General features: G+C 38.3%; 1 protein-coding gene across 2 annotated transcripts; it reads left to right on the top strand.

The window, feature by feature from the left end:
- The first annotated feature begins 711 nt into the window (after positions 1-711).
- LOC113660663 lies at positions 712-6,141 on the top strand. Of its 2 annotated transcripts, XM_027174333.2 has the most exons (15): positions 712-1,057; positions 1,764-1,807; positions 1,905-1,970; positions 2,091-2,180; positions 2,269-2,367; positions 2,474-2,521; positions 2,597-2,662; positions 2,861-2,974; positions 3,090-3,133; positions 3,213-3,282; positions 3,371-3,457; positions 3,632-3,730; positions 3,855-3,935; positions 4,066-4,164; positions 4,268-6,141. In XM_027174333.2, exons 1-15 carry the CDS (start codon positions 898-900, stop codon positions 4,406-4,408), a joined length of 1,308 nt encoding a protein of 435 aa, XP_027030134.2. In that variant the 5' UTR covers positions 712-897; the 3' UTR covers positions 4,409-6,141. The 2 variants fall into 2 exon arrangements, with proteins under 2 accessions (XP_027030134.2, XP_047671605.1); XM_047815649.1 differs by lacking the exon at positions 1,764-1,807 and having other exon boundaries at positions 926-1,057.
- The last annotated feature ends 12,965 nt before the right edge of the window (positions 6,142-19,106 follow it).

Raw genomic sequence — 19,106 nt, 5'->3', positions numbered from 1 at the left:
TTTTCTAAGCTTGTATGCTGTTTTTTATGGCAATGTGACTGTTTTTATTCTCCGTTACGTTTCTGGTGGCTGAGGTTAAGTGCCACTGAAGTTTCTTGTCCAGTAGATGTCCCTGTAACCCTGTACCTCACATGAACGTGTCTCTGCTGCCCTCTATCGTCTATGATGTGCATGACCACTATGTTCTCTCAGCGCAGAGCTGCAAACATGCGTTCAGTTTGTATTATTTCTATCACCCAGGCTTTTAGATCAAAACCACACAAGTGATGAATGATGGCGTGTTAAAGTCTGTGTGTGTTTATATATTCAGGTTCCCGTGTAACATTTCCCAGTTAATTTGTTATAAATCTTTTCTTAAAAGAAGTTACTGGACTGATGGACGTTATTCGAGTTCAAATCACGCTCAGAAACAGAAAGGAAGAAAAATACTGACTGATATTTATATTATATAAAATACATCGTGTTATTTTTTTATTATTTGTTATTATTATCTATATTTATTATTATTATTATTATTATTATTACTACTACTATTTATTAGTATTTAAATATTTAATATTATATTTTTATTATTATTTATTATTTACATATTTATTGTTATTTTTACTATTATTATTATTATTATTAAAATATAAACATGAATATTCTTTGTTTTTCTTTCATTATTATTAAATAAATACAGTTTCTATGCAGGGACCCCAATCAGCATCTCAGACAATCCCACGTGGGTCGCGAGCCCCGGTTGGAGAACCTGTACTTATTTGTGTTTAAACTGTTGCCGTGGTCCTGCAAACGATTTTAAATCAAAACGCAACATTGAGTTCCTGCTTGACAACGGATCAACAACCAACATCGTCTATCAAGCTCTCAAGGAAAGAAAAAAAAGAAGAAAACACGATGGATTTCAGAAGATTTCTACCTGGACTGAAGACCTGGAATGTGCACGAGATCGCCTGCGCTGCGGGGCTGATTGCTGTGTGTGCGCGTGCAGGATACCTTGTTTACCGGCACTTGCGGAGACAGCGCGCTCCTCCCGACCACCCACAGCTTCGTCCCGGTAGGAGGATGTGACTTTAATCTGTAACTGTTTTTACAATAAATCACGGTGAAGTTACAGTGTTACAGTCTAATGTTATCCAGTTAATCAGAGATATCGTCTATTGGCGCTTATTAGCCTAATGCTAGTTACTATGCTAGCGGACTAGCGTAGAGCTACAAATTACAGCAAAAATACTAAACCGAATTGATGAGTTTGACTTAAGAATTTATTTTATTTCATTTTTAATTCATTTACTTTATTAGTAGGTCACTTTTAAAAACTTGTCTACTGTTTTTTTTAATTATGATCATGTTTATCTTAATGATTATCCTAATGATTATCTTAATAATTATCTAAATGATTAGCCTAATGGTTAGCCTAACGATTATCCCAATGATTAGCTTATTGATTTGCTTGATGATTTACCAGCTCTCGCACTACGGTCTTTTTATTACAAATGTGTTATCTGCCTATATAATGTATTGTATGGAGTAAAACATTAAAATGAGTAGATAGTAAAATAAAGCAACCTTTTCCCTGTTTAATCTTTTACATGTATTATACACTAATAATTCACTTAATGCTAGTGCTTCTGAAAACATGGCTATCCATTTTAAGATCGCAACGCAGTATTTTTTTTCCCTACTTTTACTTTATAAACTTTGTTGTTGGGTTTAAATTAAAAAGTTGTAACTGTGAGTCACATAAAAGTCATTTATTGCAGAGTCTGTTAACGTAGTGAGAGATCCTCCTCCCTCTGTCCTGCAGGTGTGTGTCTGTAAAATAATATCGATATATATATTTTTTTCATTTTATTTTATTTTAAAATTCAAAAATATGTGTGTGTGTTTGTGTGTGTGTTAAGGTCATCGAACCAAAAGTACAGCTGCCGCCCACCGAATCTCATCACGACACTTCATCTGTCGCTCTGGTAACTAATCTAATCATTTATTTGCTTAAAATGATCTCTGGATTTTTCAAGTGACAGAACATTAGTGTGTTCTTGTTTAACTGCTACGATAAAAAGCACTCATGATTTTTTTTGCTTTAGATTTCACAGCATCCCAGTGCTTGTGAGCTGAACAGAGCCTGTGGCGATGATCAGCTTTTGTCTACAAACTCCTTCAGCTCCCAGTCTGAGGTATTCTACAGTGCTGCAATTGAGACACACACACATATACACACACACACACACTTTCTAATATTTATTTTTGTTTCTTTGTTTGCAGTCAGTGGACATTAACAGAGACTTCCTCGAGATGATCAGTGGTCCAGGGAGTCGGCTCTGCCTATTTGAGGCCACAGAGACCCACAGCTTGAGTCTCGAGGTAATCACAGACTCTGTTACTCCGACGAAGTTAACTGACATCAAGGGTTATTACACAAGCACTTTAATCAAATAAATCTTGAGTTTTTTCTAATTGTTATTTTCAGGAATTCTTTCACATCCCTGACACTGAGGACTGTCTTCCTGACATACAGGTAAGGGATTATTCGTTGTGGCGTTACAAAATGTTGTCAACTGCAGTGACTCATTGTGTGTGTGCGCGTGTGAAGGTCCATGAGCCGTACCTTCAGCTGCCTCCCGCCGCATCGCACAGCGACCCTTCAGCCGCCGTTCCGGTAAGCAAACCACCCATTTATTTATTACTTAAGGCATTCACTGGATTTACAATTTTTTTTGTAAGTAAAGGACTTTAGAGATGTCCGTCATCCTGACACTCGATGATTACCTGGTAAATATATTACACTGGAATGAAGTGTGTATTGTAGATTGTAACTTTCTGAATTTTGTCTGTTGTACATTTATTCTTTAAAAAGGTGACCTGCACGTACCTTCATGCTGCCGCAGATGGTCAGCTGGACACCTGCACTTGGGAGAGCAAAGATCTTCGGTCTCCCCACGGTGATGCACAGAGTCAGTCTGACTCTGAGGTAATTCTGTGTTTCAGAACTGATGTGTGTCTACATACGCTGTTATTCCTCTGACTGAGAGGCTGTACAATTTACTGTATGAGTTTTAATGATGTGTTGCTAATTTGTCTTGCAGGAATGTGAGGAGACCCCAGAGGAGGTGGAGGTGCCCTTTATTAGGTAAAATTCTCTCTACAGTTTAACGGTGTAACGGTATCGTTGGTGTTTGACGTACACTAAGCTTTTCCGTTTTTCTTAGCTGCCATCTTTCCCAGAGAGGGGTGACTGAGGTCGGCGTGAAGCTGCCTGCTCTCCGCCAGGCATTTGCGGTGAGTAAAACCTCTGTGTAACCGCTGTTGTAGTGCAGGTGAAGTTTGCCCCGTTTTAATTTGTACCCTGTGTCGTCCCACATTACAGACGCTGCTTGCCAGCACTCACAATCAAAACTTCTTGATTGTGGCTGGGAAAAAGATTGTGATGCGACTGGCAGCAGCTAACAACAAGGTGACTTTATTTTTTACCCCCCCAAAATACTATCGGTCATGCCACGTATGTATCTTTAACGGAGAACTGGACGCTCTTCGGATTACATGCCGCTTCTTGTTAGAGTTTAAAACAAGTAGCTATGTTGAACACCGTGGCCGAAGTGAGTCATAAGAGATTTGCTTTGTTTAACAGGAAGCACGTCACGTGCGGCTGGCCTACGAGGCTCTGATCCAATTCCTGAGGACTCCATCTAACCAGGAATCCATTGCAGCGGAGCTCTCCGCGGCCAAAGTTAGTTTGCAGATGCCTCTGTAAACATAAAAGATTTTGATAACCCAGAAATCAGGACTCCGACATGTAAAATAACGTATTCATCATGTGAATTTCTTTTTAAAATTTGTTCTCCTTTGTGCAGATCCACCACTACAACTTTGTGGATGTGTTTTACGAGCTGCTCGTCTTCGGATATGTTATAAACGGCTCAGAACCTCAAACAGTAAGTGTCTCATGTAGAGATTTGAACATGAGAAGTGATGGTTATGAAGTGATGCTTGAACGTTTTCCCATATTGTTCACCCCGATTAGACGTGGCGTTAACGAAGCTTGTTTTCTTTGTTTTCTGAAAGTTTGCAGGAGCATTTTTGGAGCAACTGATTGCACTCGTCAACATGTGGGACTCAGATGTGTGGGAGCCTGCAGCAGCGCTTTGTTTCGCAGAGGTTATCGTAAGTGTCTAACGTCTTCTGATGCCAGGATACACAAATGCTCAGTGTTGTATCTTTACATCAGTGACACTTGGATGTGTGTGTGTGTGTGATTTGTTAATAGGACCAGCTGAAGGAGCTTTTTGACGATCTGTTTGCTCTGCCCCGGGACCTGTACTCCGACCCAGCAGCTTTAGCCCCTGCAGTTCGTCAGCTTCTCCTGCAGCATGTCCAGCTGTTGAAGGACACTTTGGAGACGCTTTGAGCTACGTGTTGCCCTCCCCTTAACACTTCCCCATTCCCTGCCACCCCTCACTTCAAACACATGTACAAAAAAAAAAAACACACGCGTACACACACACACACGCGTTTATTAATTATTACATTGTTAGATGACAAAATTATTTACCGTCCACAAACAGAAACACCTGTACACCTGCTCATTGGTGTATTTACCCTATCAATCATGTGGCAGCAGCACGGTACAAAAAAAATCCTGCAGACATTTTCAAGAGCTTCAATTAATGATTACTTCATACATCAGTATGTGAAAAAGTGTAATCTCTGTATTAATCTGAAGGATTTTCACACACCAACCCACCTGGTACCATCTTCCATGCCATGATTAGTCACAGAGATCAGACCTTTCCCCATTCTGATGTGTTATGTGAACATCATAACTGAAGCTCTTGATATGTCTGCATGACGGTATGCATTGTGCTGCTGCCACATAATTGGTTGATTTAGATAACTGCATAAATGTGCAGGTTTACACGTGTTTCTATTAACGTGGACAGTGAGTGTAAGTAATATTACTCTCGCAAGACATTTCAGGCTTTTTTTTAAAAAATTATTTTGGGACACTACTACACCACCACCACCCCCCACCACCACCCCCCCCCCCCCCCACACACACATTGCTGAAACACTCCACAGGTAAGTATAAATACATTTTGTTAGATTTTGAAAATGAATAACATTAAGAAGCAGATTTTGTCACCCCCTAATCCCTCATTGTAGAACTCCTCTGTAAAGAGTTCTGTGTCTGTAAATAGTTTTCATTTAGTGTAGTGCTTATAGAGTTCAATTAAGTTTATTTACTTCAATAAAATTTCATTTATTTACTTCAATAAAGAAGTTTATTTACTTCAATAAAATTTATTGAAGCCTCATTCTGTTTATATAGTTTTCCTTTGAAAAGCAAGTCAAACACAAAAAATGATTTTCTCACTAATATACAAGCTGTAGATTAAAAAAATCACCAAAGTAAGGAACATGAAAAAAATCAAACATATGGTCTTCGATAATTTGTTGAGAAACCGGGTCTGTAGAAAACTGATGGTAGACTTCAATTCTCATTGTAGATGAGCAAAATTCAGTCGGCTAAAAATCCATTGTCATAGCAGAATATCTTTATAGGATGCCATCATTTTGTTACTTTTTAAGAAGAAATGTGTTTTATTCGGCAATCATTAAGATGTTTCGCGAAACAGTGTTTCATCGATAACAACTTAAAATTCACGGTCTTTGCTCAACACTTTGTTGAAGCACCTTCTCCAGTAATTCCGGTCTCGGGTCGTTTTGAGTCTGATGCTACAATCTTGGCACAACCTATTTTTTTGCAGTTTCTCTCATTCTTCTTTGCAGGACCTCCCGAGCTCCGTCAGGTTGGATGGGAAGCTTCGGGGCACAGAAACATTTAGGTCTCTTCAGGGTTCAGGCCAGGCCGCTCAAGGACTTTCACAGTGTTGTACCAGAGCCACACCTTTATCATCTTGGCTGTGTGCTTGAGGTCGTGGTCCTGTCGGAAGATGAACCTTCGCCCCGGTCTGAGATCCAGGGCGCTCTGGAGCAAGTTTTCATCAAGGATGTCTCAATTTAACAATAACAATTTTATTACTCATGGTCTGAGCAGTCCAGGTTTTAGCTAAACTGTACTTGAACTCACCACCAGTAACGTACTGTATATTCAAATAAAATCTCACGGCATTGTGTGAACTCTGCCCTGTCTGGTGTCGTAAATATTCTCATTCAGCCATGTGGGATAAAAGTGATTGCCACAGCTAGTTTTCAGATGTTGCTGAGTCCGGAGTTGAACATGGTCATTGTATATGTTTACTTCTGAAATATGATATGTAAAGGGTCTACAGATTGGTTTATTTATATCCATTTGATATAAATAATGTGTGTGATAGAAAGAGAGAGAGAGAGTGGGTGTAGGAGCTATGTGGATATAAATTTCCACCAGGTGGCAGCATATAAACTGCAAATTGACATCGGCTCCAGAAGTATTGGCACGCTTAAAAATTGACAGAAATGTGCGTCTTTTGTCAATATTCTGTAGGTGGTACCTGGGTAAAGATCAAGATTCAAGAAGTACAGGTCTTCACAGATATCAATGCAATAGACAACAACATTGCTCACCAGGGGACAACAGGTTGGCTTTCCTGGACTGAATAAGCTTATTAAAATGCACTCAGGATTTTTACTTATTTTAATTACAAAAGCAGCTTCCTGAAAGTTGTGGATCTCTATACCTATACAGCAGCAGTGCATCATGGGAAGTATTGTACTCCTTTGTGTAGAAAAAAGTCCATGGGGCTTGATATGTAATAAATGTCATTGTCTTTTTTTGCAGCACATTTAAAAACATGTTTGTTCGCTCTTCCAGCTTATCAACAACAGAGGTAATGTTTCACACTGTGTTCCAGTGCTTTTGAGAGGGATGTCATCTTCAGTTATACAGTAGCCTGCTGAAATACGCCTTTAATGCATTAACCATAGTGTTAGCCTGGTAATAATGAACTTTAATGCTGAATGTTTTCTTATTAAATGTCATGCAGAAATGAAAAGAGGCATGTCGAAGGCCAAATTTAAATGGACAGTTTAAGCCAAAGTATAAAAGCTGCGTTGGTGAAAAGCCCTCTTTAAGGACAATGTTTATGCAGTGGCGTTTCTGAAATTTTATGTGAATTCATTATATACTGCAGGAAGGTGCCTAAAGTCAATGAGCTTAGGAGGCAGTTCAATGGTAAAATTGTGTGTGTGTGTGTGTGTGTGTGTGTGTGTGTATAAATTAGTATGCAAGGTCTCACCTTTTTTGTTCATCTTTTTCAAGCTAGCATAATGAGATAAGACAGAAAAGACAGAGACTCATAAATCAAATTAACATGGTGAGTGGTAAAATGTTTTCTACTTAATTTAATCAAATATAACATCAAATATTATAACAGTGGTATAACAAGTGAAACCTAACACTGATTTGTCCTGAACTGACCACACTGTCATGCTCACTAAGGGCAGATTTGCATATCTGCAGTGTGATTGGTCTACAGTCAGGTGGTGGATGTAGACTTTCAACCAATGATTACAGCAGAGTCTCTACAGTGGTGACCAATAATATTGTATAAACTGTCTACATTAAATGTAGTTTACTGAAGAACTGTAGAATTCCCCAAATGTGAGAACCTCCTCATGTGGTAGTGGGGGACTATGTTCACACTCTTCACTTATTTTTCTGTAGATTAGACAGCTAAACTTTCTTCTAGCCAATTTACTTCATGATAGTGTTAGGGTTTACTCTTTTAGCAGCACGTTGTTATCTTTGTTTAAAATGTGCATCCATTTATTCCACAGAGCAGCTGATTTTCTCTTTACTAAATGAATAAAAACGTTTATAATCCTTAACCTTTTTAAAGTTTTATGCAAAAAGCCGTTTATTTATTGTTAGTGTGGAAAATACTTGTGTCTGCGCTTTGTAACTGGCCCCTAAACACATCATATAATGCCTGCCAGTCAGGTACCTCCTCACATTACTGGTCCAGCCACATCACTGTTTTCAGCAGTGCCCATGTTACCTGCCAGTCAGACCACTTGCACATCACACAGTACTGGCACATCTGCAATCTTGAAAAGATCCACACGTTACAAGTGTCAGCTGAAACTGTCCAGAATATCCTATTCTGTACACTCTGGTAGCCAACCAGGCCTGGGACATAAAAAATGCAAAAAGAAAACACTACTGTATCTGCCCTGTAAAAATTGTCACCAACAAAAGGACTGAGACAAAGAGTGTACTGTATGAAATTTATGAAAACGTTACCTCTTTAAAAGCTGGAGAACTGTACAAACTAATGTTTTTAGGTGCACGTGTGTGTGTTCCCCAATATTTATTATATTGATGTGGAGAAATAAAATGACCTCTATTCTGCTGTACACAAATTTCGGTTTGCAAAGCAAATTTATTTGTTTGTTTCTTATGTGAATTTTTAAATTATAAATGCAGATTCTTTGATTTCATTTTAATGCTGAAATGATTGGATACAATAAGTGGAACACCACAGATTTGAAATACACACATTTGGAGAAAATACAATAAAAAAAAAAACTTTCTGCTTTTGGCCAATATAAACAAATGAGATCTGGCACATAATTATAGATGGTTATGAAGTCATGATATTTTTATTGTGGCTGCCATTCAAAGCCTTTATTTTAAAAGACCTGCATAATAAAAGATACCCACTGAACCACTTGATGAACTGGGATAAACACACTGCTAAAGTAACACTTCATTGGTTTAGGAAGAAACATTTAAATGTGTTGTGATGGCCAACCAGTAGAGAATCTGTGGTCTGACTTAGAGTGCTAAACTCATACAGACATACCCAAAGAGACAAAGGTGGCTCTTCAAAGTATTAACTACTTTGACGGGATGAATAGTTATGCACACCCAAGTTTTCTGTATTTTTTGGTCTTATTTTTTGTTTGCTTTACAATAAAAAATATTTTGCATCTTTGAAATTGTAAGAAATTGAATTACTAATGTGCTGTTGCGCTCTCTCCTGGACAGATTTGCTTCCATAGGACACGCTGCCTGCCTGCTGAGCCTGAGCCATGTTCCTGTAGAGAGTTGCTTCCCCTCGCTACTGCCGTCCACCCTAATGCTGCCTAGGCTGGGACCCTGGATCCCTGCACAAGAACCACTATCACCCTGGTAAAGGAGGGACATTTTCCCTGCTGTTTTCACCTTATCAGGGGTTTTGGTGGCACTAAAATTGCACCTTTACCTTAAAGTACAATAAAGCCACCTTTACTCCAGTCTCTGTGCTTGTTCTTCCGTGTCCCATCGCACTGAGTGCACTACACTGGTGGAGAATGCAGGCACCGGACACGGAGGAACATCCAGGACCTACAGTGGGGTAGTTCTTACAACATATTCTGCAGACCAGACTCCATCAGCACCAGAGATGAGGGCTGCAGATGGCCTCTCTTGGCACCACACCCTTTGGGGACAACTGCAGCCAGACAGGGGCAAGTGATGTTGCACACAAGTGATGAATGATGGCGTTAAAGTCTGTGTGTGTTTATATATTCAGGTTCCCGTGTAACATTTCCCAGTTAATTTGTTATAAAACATTTCTTAAAAGAAGCTACTGGACTGATGGACGTTATTTGACGTGGGTCGCGAGCCCCGGTTGGAGAACCTGTGCACGTGTCATCTGGTGCGTGTTTGTACTTCCTATAATTATTTGTGTTTAAACTGTTGCCGTGGTCCTGCAAACGATTTTAAATCAAAACGCAACATTGAGTTCCTGCTTGACAACGGATCAACAACCAACATCGTCTATCAAGCTCTCAAGGAAAGAAAAAAAGGAAGAAAACACAATGGATTTCAGAAGATTTCTACCTGGACTGAAGACCTGGAATGTGCGCGAGATCACCTGTGCTGCGGAGCTGATTGCTGTGTGTGCGCGTGCAGGATACCTTGTTTACCGGCATGTGCAGAGAGCGCAAGCTCCTCCCGACCACTATCCATCACTGTATGGTACAGAGGCTCCACTGTGTGTGAACATATAAAGCTATGCAAAGGGTGATCAAAATCACCCAACGCATCACTGACACCCAACTACCTGCCATTGAGCACCTTGACCACAGCAGATGTCTGTGCAGAGCTCACATCATCATCAAGGACACTTCACATCCCAGTCACAAACTGTTTAACATCCTTCCATCAAGAAGGAGATACAGGAAGATACGCACCAGAACCAGCAGGTTCAGGGACAGCTTTTTTCCATCCACCATCACACTACTGAACTCTACACCACACCATTAGAACACTGTAAAAAATACTGTATATAACTTCTGTACAATTATACACACAATGTACATATTGTATTTTTTATACTCCTCATTCTCTACAGATATTGTGACTTACATACATCTGCAAATTTTATTTATGTGTATCTATATATACTCTTTATATAATCTATATATACATTTTTTAAATGACATAACCTTGTACTTGTTCCTTTACAACAGTGTCTGCACATTTTTTTCAATGCCATAGCCTCAGAACCATTTACTTGTACTTTTCAACAATGTCCACATATCTCTGTACTGCTTTTGCCCAGTACTGTAAGGGCAATAACGCGTTACTAGTACTTTTTAAATAAATTAACTCAGTTACCATTACCATATGGTGCGTTATCCGTTACTTTTTAAATTAATTCATTTTGGCTGAAGTGTAGCCTACAGCCTAACCTGTTTACAGCAGCGACGCACTGTAAACCACTGTGGACGTGTTTCCGTTTATTCCAGTATGTGCGTCAGTGAGCGGTGTCTTTCTGGTTCGAAGGTCCCATCTTCTGCAATAAACAGCAACTCCAATCTGTCGAAGCACCTCTAGAAGCTACATGCCTCGACGAAGCTAGAATCTAACCCGGTGTCAGTGGACACACTCGAAGTGAGTCAAGCCCCTCCAGCCAAACAACAGTGACTAGATTTTAACCAGACTGTTAGCCAGGGACAGATCAACAAACAGTTTTGTGTTTGTATAGACCATAACACATAAAAGGGTATTAAAGAACGTTCTTTAAAAAAGTAACTAAAAATCATTCATTAATTGGATCAAAATTCTGTATACATTACCTTCAGCCACTGTCATCACCAATGGACTAACATCACATATCTTCACGCTGCAACGGGGGACTAGACAAGGATGCCCACTCTCCCCTTTATTATTTACCATTTTCATTGAACTATTAGCAGCAGCTATCCGTCAAAACAGCTACATTAAAGGAATTCAAACACTAAACGTGCACCACAAAATTAGTCTTTACGCTGATGATATATTACTATATTTACAAGACCCCTCATCATCATTACAAGAAGCGATTAAACTCATTGATTCATTCTCGAATATCTCTGACTACTGGAGTAAATCAGCCATACTTTCATTACATTCCAACAGCTCGGATGTGACATCCCAGGCATCACCTATTCCTTTGTGCACTAACTATATCACATACTTGGGCATTAATGTTTCCCCCAGGCTGTCAGAGCTGTTTGGACTCAATTTTACTCCCATTACTTAAAACAATAAATGATGACCTTCACCGCTGGATGAATTTACCACTATCCATTATGGGCAGAATATCAGTAATTAAAATGACTATACTCCCTAAATTAAACTATTTATTTACAATGACTCCAGCACTACCCACCCTCACCTGGTTTAAATCACTATATTCAATCGTCACTAAATTCTATTGGAAAAATAAGACTCAAAGGAATTAAACTGACTAAACTACAGAAACCAAAAACACAAGGAGGACTGGAAGCACCACATTTCTACCACTACTTTTTGGCCAATCAGCTCCAAAACATATACAAATGGATTCATCCTAACCCATCAGAAAGCACATGGCTAGATGTTGAACAGTCAATTTGTAAAGAGACTAACATTTCAGAATTACCTTTCTATAGTCAGGCAATCAAAAAGCACCACTGTTTTAAATCACCAACAATAGCCACAGCTCTGACAGCCTGGTGGAAATTTAATCAAATCACAAACACCCCTCTTGCATCATCTAAATACACCCCGATCTGGAATAACCCAGATTTTATAGTTAATAAGAAGCCACTCAACTTACGCACATGGGTAGATAAGGGCATCACACAACTTCAACACATCCTCCTTAATAACAACTTGGCACCATCTTCCCACTTGGTCCAGAAATAAGGCATTGGGAGTAATTGTTTTTTGGAATATTTACAAATCAAATCTCGATGGTCAGAGAACTAATCTAGACCTTTCGCCTCCAATTTCAGAACTAATTAATATAACCACCCCAAAAAAAATTACTCTCCAAAATATATAAAATAATATCCAAATCAGACAACACATTAAGCCTACCCAATACTAAATGGGAATCAGACTTATCTATTGCTCCCAATGCCACTTTCTGGACACAAATCTGCAAAAATATTTCATAGATTTCACCTAACTGGACAGAAATTATTTAAAATGGGTTTTACTTCAGAAACATGCTCACACTGCACACAAAACACCCCAGACACATATTTACACGCTATTTGGCAATGCACAGCAGTTAAAAAATTCTGGGAAAACGTTACTGACTCACTATCCAACCTTATGGGTTGTCACATCCCGCTGTCTCCCTCACTCTGTATATTAGGTGACATATCCATAATCAATTTAAACAGTACAAACAGTCAATTACTCCTAGTGGCTCTAACTATCACCAAGAAAACTATCCTCATGAACTGGAAATCGACTAACGCCCTATAGAGGACTGGAAAAGCAACAGTATATTAACAGCTCCACTACAGTCCCCACCTGGCATATTTTTTAAAATACCATAATAACATGACTACATAAACTAATCCTTTGGAGACAGAAGAAGGATACAGTCCAAAATTGGCCTAAAGAAGGTCTTTGTAGTCTTGTCACATGTCATTTTGACCATTTTGTCTTCCTGACAACAACGTCCTTACTTGTGAGAGTTTTCATGACGATTCCCATTGGCCATTCATTATTTTTAAGCTGCTTCTCCTTTAGAAGAATGATATCTACTTCCTTCAAGTTTGGCTTGCTGAGTTGCCACTTCTGCAAGTGTCAGCAAGGACTTGAACTCTCTTCCACTAATGTCTATACATGTCAGCTTTGAAGAGATCTCTAGGTGGACTTGCGATTTCTTTGGCTTTCTGGGCGAGTGGAGTCATAGGAGTCAAGATTAAGGGAGCTTCAGAATCTGAAGAAACTTGTACAGTATCAATGGCTTTGCATTGACAATAACTGAACTCTGAGAAGGTTTCATCCTATCAGCAGCAGTAGTCAGCGTTTGGGTCAAAGGGCGGTATCTCAGTGGCTATTGCTCTCAAATGAGGGTGATGTAAAGAAACTTTAGCAGCAGGAATTTCTTCCCTATTGTTGGGGATTGCATTGCACTCTATATTTTTATTTTCTAAAAATGATCTCTGGATTTATCAAATTACATAACATATTGACAAGGTCTTCTACCAGTCACCTGCATTACACCAGCACAAGTTTTTAGTGTGTATGGTGAGGTTGTGCTTTTTATATAGAATATGTCGAAAACCTCTGGCCTTGCAAGTGATTTGTTACTTTGATCGTCTATTATTGCGTACATCTTTCTGATTTTGTGTGGCTGACCTTTTGGGTAGACCTGCACCATGCAGATTTTGGAACTGGATTTCCCTGTGATTTAATTTCCACATACTGTACCTCTATACATGTGGAGGTGACATCTAAGTCCTGCGTGTTTGCTTGCACCTGCCATTCCCTTTGGGGAATAAAGAAGGCTTATACATTGATGGTGCCGTACCTGGGTGCAGAGCTGCCAGGGGTTTCTCACTGTTGCACTCTTCACACTTAACTGTTAGATTACAGTCCTTGGCTTGGTGGTCAGAGGAAGCAAGACAGCGATAGCAGATGTTAGGAGTGTATGGTACACTGTCTTCTGGTCACTTTGTAACATGTGTGAGGCTTGCTGCATTTCATCTTTCTGCTGTGGTTGCTTGGCGCCATCTGGTGGCTGATTCGGGTAGTGATTTGGTTCTTGTTTGAGATACAAGGGTGTGTATACATCAGCGATTGTTCTTCTTGATATGTGATTTGGTGAAATGTATTCCTGAGCCAAATCAGTTTAACTGTGTTTGTTTATGTATTCACTAACTTTTTGTTCTGTAGTTGTTTGTAGTGGTAAGAAGCTCTACTCTTCACCTTGCTCTGGAATGGCATACTGAGCTGCAACAGACTCCATCACCTCCTCTTTAGCAATGGGTGCATCTGCTTCTTTCTGAAGATTGAGTAAATCAAGAGCTATCTTTAACCGTGCTCTTTCCATTGTAATGTCTATGTCTTTCTTAGCATAGGCTAATCTGGCTTTTGCGGTCTGAGCTTCTGCATTTTGCGGCTTGAGCTTCTGGGCGTGTGCTGCAGCCATGCTGGCTCTGGTTGATGCTGACAACATTGAAGATCCTGCTGATGATTTAACAGTGATTTTTCCTGACAACCTTGAGGACTTTGCTGAGTTAGAGAAGCGTAATGATTTGTTTTCCTCATTGTTTTGCGCTTTAGCTTCTGTTTTTTCTATCTTGATGATATGACTGCTGACACTGAATGTGTTACTCACTTCCAGTCGTTTATTGTGCTCCCTCGCAGAGTGCTATGATTTCGCCGTACTGTTGCACCCAGTGTAACCCCGTGTCCTACATTGAGATTCACAGCCAGCTAAACTCTCTCTTCCATCACTTCCTCCAAGGAACAGGCAGTTGTTGTATTTGACCACGATTTAATGCAAAAAAGTAAGAAATTAAAAGATACAAATACAAAAAAGCATTTATTGATTAGAAATCAATGTCAATATAAAATAAATTGTATTACAGTTTCTAGAAAGTGCATCAATAAGTTAATGCTAAGTAGTTGAACAGAATGAATCTTTACCTAGACTTCACTATGCTGTAACACGTTAAGACAAATTAGCATCCATAAACACATTCTAACTCACTTCAATAATCAGGTATATCATGTGTAATATTACTATTAAACACAGAAACTTATTCATATTGCCACTCAAAAGGGCTTCAAACTACAGGATGACTTTAGAGGGAGAGAGAAACACCCCACCACGTGCTTGTTGCCATTCTAGAAGCACTTAGCCTTCTCTTGCCACATTGTAGCTAAAGTACTACTATAACTATAGAAACTAACGCCCTCTAGAGGACTGGCAAAGCAACAATATATTAACAGCTCCACTACAAAATGGAATTGACGAGTTAGACTTAAAATTTATTTTATTTAATTCTTTAAATATTTACTTTATTAGTAGCTTACTTTTAACAAACTTGTCTGCTGTTTGTTTGTTTCTTTTTTTTTTTACACTAAATCATGATTAGCCTAATGATTATCCTAATGATTATCCTAATGATTATGCTAATGATTAGCTTAATGATGAGCCTAATGATTAACCAGCTCTCACACTACAGTCTTTTATTACAAATGTGTTATCTGCCTATATAATGTATTGTATGGAGTAAAACATTAAAATGAGTAGACAGTAAAATAAAACAACTTTTTTCCTGTTTAATCTTTCGCATGTATTATACAATGTAATAGTTCACTTAATGCTAGTGCTGCTGAAAACATGGCTATCCATTTTAAGATCGCAGTGCAGTAGTTTTTCTCCTAATTTTTCCTTATAAACTTTGTTGTCGTGTTTGTAAAATATTATCAATATATTTTTCTTAATTTTATTTTATTTTAAAATTCCAACATATATATGTGTGTGTGTGTTAAGGTCATCGAACCAAAAGTACAGCTGGAGCCCACCGAACCTCATCACAACACTTCATCTGTCGTTCTGGTAACTAATCTAGTCATTTATTTACTAAAAATTGTCTCTGGATTTTTCAAGTGACAGAACATTAGTGTGTTCGTGTTTAACTGCTACGATAAAAAGCACTCTTGATTTTTTTGCTTTAGTTTTCGCAGCGCCCCAGTGCTGGTGAGCTGAACAGCTTTTGTCTACAAACTGTTTCAGCTCCCAGTCTGAGGTATTCTACAGTGCTGTAATTCACACACACACACACACACACACACACACACACACACACACACACACACACACACACACACACACACACACACACACACACACACTTGTATACAAGTTTTAATATTCATTTACTTGGTTCAGTTATGCCATTTAGACTACTATTGGTATATAACTTTATTTTGGTACTTAAAAACACTCTTTACTGTGCACAACTTATTAGAACAACCTAATAAGCACGTGTAACACTGCCATTCGACAACATTGTCATTTTAAAAATTTATTTTTAGTATCCTAAATTCGTAAAAAGGAAATAAGCCAATATAACTGTGTTAAACCAAAAACAAACAATCAAAAAAACGGCCAAAAATGACGTAGACATAGACAATAGTTACAGGGCACCGTGGAGAAAAGCACTGTTCGCTCACTTCCACATACTTGAGCTCACAGATGCGCTGTGATTTTCTACTCTCACTGTGATTGATAGCAGAGAGGGAGTAAAAGACCCCACCCACCCAGAGAGAGCAGCCAGTTTTGCTCTCTTGGACTCCTACAGTTGACCAGAATTCTGGGTAGTGAAGATGAATGAATAAAAATACAAGAAATTTAAAGCAACCTTTCATTTTATTCTGATACAGTAAAAATATTAATAATCAGTCTGTATCATTTTGGATGATGAAAAGATCTCATTAGGAGCTTTCATTTAAAATATAAACTTCTAAATCAACTATTTTATCCACACTTTCCATTTCAATACCATGCCAGGGCAAAACAAAAATCTGCCCTGTGGATATCTTTAGCAGTTTGATTAACATCTGAACTAAAACCTCAGACCTCCTATGATCATATTTCCATGTTTTCCCACACTTTAGGGAGCCTCTTTTTGCCTACTATCCTACTGCTTTCCAGAAATAAGTGCTCTGATTGGAGCATGCCAAAAACCACAGGATTTATATGCCTAGTGAAAAGGCTATAGAGATCTGTGAGTGCCAATCTGTCCCAGTTACATAACCACAATCCACCATTGATTGCACCCTCCAGCTTTTGTCTGTGTGTCATGGTATTCATCGGAGTGCCTGCGTTTCCATGGAAATGACTGGATGGGTACTTGATTCAAGGGCTTATGTAATATAGCCATACTTTATGTTACTGTACTGAAAACCATGGTGCTGTAGTATTGTACTGTAGCAAACGGGGGGATATTTAAATGTAAGGGGGCAAAGATGCTGCTGTACACTGAAACACGGAAAGCAGGGCAGACTTCAAGCTGTACGGTATCAAAATATAACTGACATGAGCACACAGAGAGCACACACTCTCACATGTCAGTGAGAGACAGCGATTGTCCGGTGGAGTTCATGGGGAGGCTGAGAGAGGGTCGATCCCACAGGCCCAGTTAACAAATAACAAAGTAGCCTTGTAGCATTGGAGTCTACAGCATACACACTGTTACACAACATAATACTGTCTATTCTTCTCGAAGTCTCCTAACACAGTGTCATAGATGCTGCTAGCATTTAATACACTACATGGAAGAGAAAAAGGTTAAAAGGGAGCGGCTTTGCAAGCTACTCTGAGACTATTTGTTCATCATTGTAGACAACGTGAACTTTATTACAAATAGGGCTTAGTTTAAATTTTTGGAAACGGTAAATTTCTGGGCACATGCACAGCACAAAACTCTAAAAAAGGTACAGCTCACAGCATGACATGACATGACAAGTTAACACAAACTAGATTTATTTTGCCTCATGTCAATGCCAGGAAAAATATATATTATTTAAAAGTGTAACTAACAACCCTTGAAAATTCCAATATCTGCAGTTGAAATATAGAAGTTGATTAAATGTCAATTAAGGTGAAACAAAAATGGGTTGACATAAAGAATCATGGATCACAGATGCCAAGCCAATCACATATGTCTATTTTTATATATTAAAAGCAAAGGGTCTTGGCAAATTGCAGGGCCAGAAATGTTCTCGAATACTAATGTGCAATCGTGATGCCATGTTGGAAAAGGAAGCGGGTGTGTAGGAAGTATATTATATAGTATTATACAGCACACCGGATATACAGCACACTAGATAATAAACTTGGTGCTTTTTTATGTCGTTTGTCATAATTTAAAGATGCATGTATTTTTACATATTTAATAATTTCTTATCTCATTTCTTTGTTATGGAATGACGGAGTTGTATATTGCAGTAATATAAGCTGATAGCAGTAAAATTAGCTGAGTACAATAACTTTAGCTTATAGCAGTAACATTAGATGATTACAGTAATATTAGCTGATTACAGTAATATTAACTTAGTACAGTAACTTTAGCTGATTACAGTAAATTTAGCTGAATGTACTAACATTAGCTGATTACAGTAACATTAGCTGATTACAGTAACTTTAGCTGATTATGATAATAGCTGATTACAGTAACATTAGCTGATTACAGTAACATTAGCTTAGTACAGTAACTTTAGCTGATTACAGTAATATTAGCTGATTACAGTAACTTTAACTGTTTACAGTAATATTAGCTTAGTACAGTAACTTTAGCTGATTACAGTAACATTAGCTTAGTACAGTAACTTTAGCTGATTACAGTAATATTAGCTTAGTACAGTAACTTTAGCTGATTACAGTAACATTAGCTTAGTACAGTAACTTTAGCTGATTACAGTAATATTAGCTAATTACAGTAACTTTAGCTGATTACAGTAATATTAGCTGATTACAGTAACTTTAGCTGATTACAGTAATATTAGCTAATTACAGTAATATTAGCTGATTAAAGTAACTTTAGCTGATTACAGTAATATTAGCTTAGTACAGTAACTCTAGCTGATTACAGTAATATTTGCTTACATAATTAAAATTTTCTTCCACTTAAGTTAGTTGGGTTTGTACTGTTTATAAATAAATATTTAAAAAAAAAGCTTTTTGGGGAACTATTGTTTTCACTGGGTTATTTTATGTGCCTTACTAATATAACCAATTTATAGAGATTTTTGGCATTTTTCTTTCTTCAGTTTAAATCCATGATGTTCACAGATCAATAATTTTGTGTATGGCTTTCTGCATTATTTTTTT

The sequence above is a fragment of the Tachysurus fulvidraco genome, chromosome 7, assembly GCF_022655615.1.
Source record: "Tachysurus fulvidraco isolate hzauxx_2018 chromosome 7, HZAU_PFXX_2.0, whole genome shotgun sequence".
In the NCBI taxonomy this organism is placed as follows: Eukaryota; Metazoa; Chordata; class Actinopteri; order Siluriformes; family Bagridae; genus Tachysurus; species Tachysurus fulvidraco.
The sequence above is the reverse complement of the archived record's forward strand: the minus strand, read 5'-3'. Positions and strand labels throughout refer to the sequence as shown.